The sequence below is a fragment of the Prionailurus bengalensis genome, chromosome X (assembly GCF_016509475.1).
Source record: "Prionailurus bengalensis isolate Pbe53 chromosome X, Fcat_Pben_1.1_paternal_pri, whole genome shotgun sequence".
Lineage (NCBI taxonomy): Eukaryota > Metazoa > Chordata > Mammalia > Carnivora > Felidae > Prionailurus > Prionailurus bengalensis.
The window spans coordinates 31,454,747-31,460,787 of record NC_057361.1 but is presented as its reverse complement, the minus strand read 5'-3'; the positions used below and the strand labels follow the sequence as shown (position 1 = coordinate 31,460,787).

The 6,041-nt window shown below is 48.1% G+C and overlaps 1 protein-coding gene across 1 annotated transcript; it reads right to left on the bottom strand.

Moving 5' to 3' along the window:
- Positions 1 to 584: 584 nt before the first annotated feature.
- Positions 585 to 5,451, bottom strand: LOC122477281 (melanoma-associated antigen B16-like). The gene is made up of 2 exons (XM_043570197.1): positions 5,355 to 5,451; positions 585 to 2,158 (listed from the first exon to the last, which is right to left on the bottom strand). Exon 2 carries the CDS (start codon positions 2,090 to 2,092, stop codon positions 1,085 to 1,087), a length of 1,008 nt encoding a protein of 335 aa, XP_043426132.1. The 5' UTR covers positions 2,093 to 2,158; positions 5,355 to 5,451; the 3' UTR covers positions 585 to 1,084.
- Between the last annotated feature and the right edge of the window lie 590 nt (positions 5,452 to 6,041).

Sequence of the window (6,041 nt, the reverse complement as noted above, 5' to 3'; positions counted from 1 at the left end):
AAAAACTTCATTTGTGAATTATGTTCAATGGCACAGGGACAGTATCACAGAACAACTTGTATTCCTGCCCCAATGGAGATTTATGTCTTTTTTAACCATTACCCAAAGTAAATAAAAGAACAGTTTTGCAATCAGGATTTGTGAGTCTCAATTCAGTGACAAACTCTCTGAAGCTCTAATATCTGATCACCACCCCCTGCAGGCTCAGCTTGCCTACATCCAAATTTAAGTTAAAAATTAACACTCACTATAGGAATTCCAGGTTCCCCAATCCCCAAATTGACTTTCTCCAGGGCGCTAACATTTTACAGTCCCAAATGGAACACCTCCACTCACATACTAACTCCTTCTTTTACTTGCCCCTTAGATATGAGAAGATATCCCACCATAATTATAGGATTGCTGATCCTATAGATAAAAATTAAAAGGGCAGGTCGTAGGTCTTGTTAATGCTAGAATCTCCAAGACCACCATAGTGATTTCCAAAAGTAAATGTTCAGTTAAGGTTTGGGGAATAAAAGAAACAAACAGGGGGTCTAATATATTGACATTTATTTTTATATATCCATAAACAAGTTCAGCATATTAAAGAATATATAATCTAATTTTATAAAAAAAATATAAAAGGCAAAAGGGGGCCACAGATTGACAATTTTTTTTCCATTTATTGAACTCAACCACCTTAAAACTGATCACTCTCAGATTTGCAGTAAATACCTACTGCAGTTCCAAGTTATCTTTTCCAAGTAATTATTTAAGATGGTTTCACAGTTAGTTTAATAAAATAACAAAACTCACACTATATTAAACCTCATCATAGCATTAAATTTGTGACCTATACTTTCATAAACTTGGAGATTTTGACTAATTGAATCTATATCAAAAGAAACACTATTTAAACAAATGCATAAGTTTAAAAAATAATTTTCAAGTTACACAATATAGGAACACATAGACATATAAACTATTGCTTTCACCTCATCACAGACCTAAATTCTATGAACAGTAACTGACCTTCTCAAAGACAAAGTGAAGAACCTGCCTCAGGCTTCACTAGGGGCAAGCGAAGTGACTGGACTTGGCACTAGAAACTTGCAGTGGCCACAGAAGTAGAGATAGCCATGGCTGACATTCTGGCTCGGGTTGTCTCTTCTTCTTCTTCTTGCAAAGCCTCCTCATACTGAGATGGGAAAGAACTCGGGTCAGTCCCATGAACCTTGGCCAGAAACTCCAGGACTTTCATCTTGGTGGTTTCAGCGTGGGCTCTTGAGCCCCAGAGGAATTCAAATTGTGCGGGATCACTGTTGGCCACCTGGCGGTATTCCAGGTACTTTCCCTTCACGAAATCTTGGGTGATGAGCTTCCTGGGGTCCCCAAAGAGGGAGTGCTTCCTCCCGGGATATATCCCTGTCAACTTCAGAACTTCCCAGACTTCCTTTTCAGTGGCACTGTTGCCCTTCATGAAGATCACACCCAGGATAAGTATCAGGACACCCGTCTTGGGTATGCCCTGTTTACCATGCAGCACCCCATCATAGCTGAGGCCCAATTTGATGAAGAAGGCATAGCAGTGGTTGATGGGATCCACTTCCTTCACATCAAGGCCGAAGACCATCTCCATGCGCTCAGAGGCTTTCAGGAAGACCTCAGCGAAGTGCTCTTCATACCCTTTGATGACGATCTTCATATCTGCCTTTGTCATGAGCTCTTTCTTTAGATACTTGAACAGCATGAAATCCACCAACAAAGCCACCATCTTATCTAGAGCATCTACGGGCACATTCTTGGCATCTGGCCCAGCCCCTGAGGTGCTATCCTCCTCTTCTTGGCTATCGGAGCCCTCATTCAGCTCACTTGTTGAGGTGGTTGCGATGGCAATGGAAGAGGAGCAGAAACTCTGAGGATTCTCAGGGTTGCTGGGTATACCAACACCAGGAGCCTCCTTCGAAGTGCCAGGCATTAGAGGATGGGAGGAGAGACAGGTCTCCTCCAGAGCCTTGGAGTCGTCTGCATCCTCCAGGCCCTGGGTCACACTGCAGGCCGGAAGGCATTGATCACATGAGTATTGTGGACTCTTCTGGGGCAGAGGCATGGTATCTCTTGTGGATGGCAGTAGGCAAGAGTGTGGACAAAAAGGTGGGCAATGGGGAATCGCCACCTAAGAGGAAGAAGGCAGATGTGAGTAGCCTCAGCTGCTAAACTCAACTGGGGTGGCACTGATTAAGAGCTGTCTCCAATGGACTTCTCATGACAACACTGCTATAGGGCCTCACAGGTTTCCTGACTCCTGGTTGCTGTGTCCCAGAAGGGCATGAAGGAGGAAGTCTTAATGCTCCAGAGGATGCAGCTAGCAAACCCAAGCTGAGAATTCTCAGGGATCACACCAAGCAGGTGTGGTTGGCTCTACAGAGCCATTTCTGTTCTGAGGGTGCTCCCATCAATCCTCACTCAAGTTCATTACCTTGGCATTCAACAGGGCCTGGCTCATCTCCCCATGCTACTATGAGGTGGTGCCCCGAAGACCAAAGTCACATCTCCTAAGACCAGGAACCCTGGAGGTACCTCCTCCAGAAAGCCTACCTGGGGTTTCCCTGGGACTGACAACAGGAGCTAGATTCTGTGGATGCTATTTGTACTGGTGTCAATGCCCACTTCCTCCCCACCGCCACCCCCCCAGTTTTCACTCCGTTGCCCTGCTTTGAATCCAGGCAAATCCTGGGATCTCTTCATTTCCTGAACTAGCACTGCCTCCTGAGACCAAAGGCTTCGCCTCAAGATGGGGAAGAGGTAATTAGTGGTCAGGACTACCATAGAGCCTTGCCCATAGCCTCTCAGCACTGAACAGGGCCAGGCTAGGCTTGTCTTCCCCATTCTCTTGTGGTCAGCAGTTCCTCAGTATGCACTCAAAGTACTTGCCTTGGCTACTGGTAGGGCCTCAGGCAGGACCAGTCTGCCAAGTGATGTTAATCACTCATGATACAAGAGTGCTTTATTTTCCTGAGTCACCCCAAGAAGTTTAGGGAGGATGCCATGTATCCACCTTTATTGGGTTTTTCCTGGAGTAATAGGAGGAGCTAGGCATTCTAGGGGTCCCTCTGTTCTCAGGTGAGTAAGCCCTTTGGACCTCATTCAGGACGCTTGCTGTGACTGTTGGCAAGCCCTGGGATCCTTCCTTTGCGGACCTCATGTAATGTGGGCACGTAGGCCAAGGACCTCAACCTCCTGAAATGCCCAGGAAGGAAGAGAACACACAATTTAGCATGGGATACTTGCCCAGTTACCCTGATCTGATAAAGGTACGGGGGCTCCTCGGTGATCCTATGTTCTGGGCTGGATTGTTTTCACTCTTTACTGTGAGTTTCTATACAAATTCCTGCATTGTCTGGTCACTCTATCCACTGCTAATCTGAACCCACCCCCTGCAGACCAAGACTGCCACCTCCCTAGGACCACAGTGTATAACCTGTAGTGCTAAGGATTCTGACAGGGGCGCCTGGGTGGCTCAGTCAGTTAAGCATCTGACTCTCGATTTCGGCTCAGGTCATGATCTCATGGTTTGTGGGTTCAAGCCCCACATCAGGCTCCATGCTGGCAGTGAGGAGCCTGCTTGGGATTCTCTCTCTCTCTCTCTCTCTCTCTGCCCCTCTTGTGCTCTCTCAAAATAAATAAAATAAACTTAAAAAAAAGAGATTTCTGACCATTTTTGTCTGGGGCTTTTCAGGAAACAAGTATAGGCGTAGGGCAGATATCATGGGGTCCCCTCTGCATTCAAGTGGATGGTCAAGTGTTTGCTCAATCACGATCTATATCTTGAATCTTGACAGTGTATAAGACTCTTGCCCTGGGAGGAATTAGGGGCCCATCACATCCAATTTTGCAGGTGTGACAAAGGGACACAGTTCTGTAGCTATCAGTCTGTTCTGACGTGGGTGTCTCCATCAGTCTCACTTAGGGTGCTTTCTTCGACTACTGGTAGGGCCCGGAATCTGATATCACTTCCCCGGATGAACTTTCATCACCCTCAGTTCACTACCCAGGAAATCAGGGAATGTCTCAGCATGAGCGTTCTGCCCAGAACTTCCCAGGGCTGTCACGGGAACTAAGTAGGGTTATGATAGGTTCCAGTCTTCTGGGACAGGTAGTTCTCTCAGCCCTCACTCAAGGTCTTTACTGTGGCTAATGCTTGGGCCTCAGAACGTGTCTGATTCCTAATGCCACTCTTGCTCCCCAAAGGCCTGTTCTCCCTTAGACAAGTGAGAAGGCATGAAAAGTCTCATCTAGTCACCATAGCTGGGCTTACCAGTATTCACAGTAGGGGCTAGACACTCTGGGACCAGTATGTTCTGTGGTGGGCAGGCCCCTCAAACCTCTTTCAGGAAACTCACTTTAACCCATTGACAATAAAAGCCCTCACATTCCAGTGAACGCCATGGAGGAGTGATTGGGTGTCTCCTCTGGCTATCACTGCTCAGAATCTCCCAAGGGTTCCCTGTGATCTGTGCAACTACACTCGTATGTGGCGAGTTTGCCCTTCAAATATGGCTCAATGACCTCTGCCAGGGCCTGGAACTCCTGCTGACTTAACAAATCCTTTAACCTCCTGAGCTCCAGAGGAGGAAAGGAAAAGTCGCCTCCGCCCACCATCCCTTCCCTGCGCCTCTCAGGGCTGACAACAGGGGAAGGGCTCCGTGGAGCTCCTCCCCCATCCGTTGGTCGAGCCTACAATCCTCACATGCGCTAGGCAACCTGAATACTGCTTGGTGTTATTACCACTGCCATCTAGCACCTGATGCTCCACCTTCCAATCGAGGCCCCGCAAGTCTGAGACACCCAGAGAGGAAGTGAGGAGCCACCCCATCCACCGGCATCAAGAGCTGACTACACAGGCTTGACGCCGTGCCACAACGGCTACCCGGGATCAGTGGAAGCATGAGAACTCACGCGGGGTCCTGGCCGGGACTCCTGCCTTTGCAGACGTGACACCAACTACCTCAGACTAAGCTCTCACCTCCCTCAGACTCTGGAGGCAGAAGTCAGCCACACTTCCCATCACCCCTGCCCGAAGTCTGTCAGGGCTGACAGACGGGCTGAGGCTCGGTGAGCCCGCCGCTGTCTGGGGTGAGTGGTCCCCTCAGCACTCACTTGGGAGCCTCTTCTGGACTAGCAGTAAGTCAGGGGACTCTTAGCCCCCCCACAGAAAGCTTTCACCTTAAACAGATCCAAAATGGAAGTGCATGGTGGATCAGCCTGACAGACTGGTCTGGCGCCTCCCTGGGTTGGACTGGGGCTCTCATCTAATGGGTCCCCTCATTTCTGTGGCAGGAGGTCCCCTCAGTCCTCATTTGGAATCTTACTTGCTGCCGAGGCGCAACAGGGACTCTTTCGGCGGCTGACTTGGTTCTACCAGCCTAAAATGGAATCCCGCACAGCCGAAAGATCTGTGGGAGGAAGTCAGGGGGTGGGACATCCGGTTACGCCTGCGGGGCTGGGCGTAGGGAGGGCGTGGAGGGGCATGGGAGGCGTGGCCAACAGCAGGGGCAGGGCTCTGTGCACAGAGCTGTTTCACAGTGGAGATTGTTGTGCGTCCCTACGGTCACGTTGTCTTCCTGCTGACTTGTGTCAGCCCTGGAATCAGTCCTCTCTTGTTCCCCGCTGATTCCTCTCATGACGATGTCCTTACTTTCTTAGAGCCTTTGAGAGGAACTGAGGAAATGCCACAGATGGTGGATATTTAGAGCTCAAATATGGCACTGGCCCATGTGTGTGACCTCCCTTTATTCTTTGCTGTTTGTCTCCTCTGACATCACTCAAAATTTTTTTAAAAATATTTTTTATTGAATAAATTTGAAATACATAACATTGTGGAAACTAAATGTGTACTGTGTATTAATTTGGTATATTTACATGTCGGAAAATGCTGTTCTCGTGTTACTGGTTACATTGCATAAGAAGGGTATTTTGGTGTCTGCATTATATTGTGCATTAGATTTCTATGTCTTATTTATTCCAGGTTGCAACTTTATACCCTTATTCAATATTAG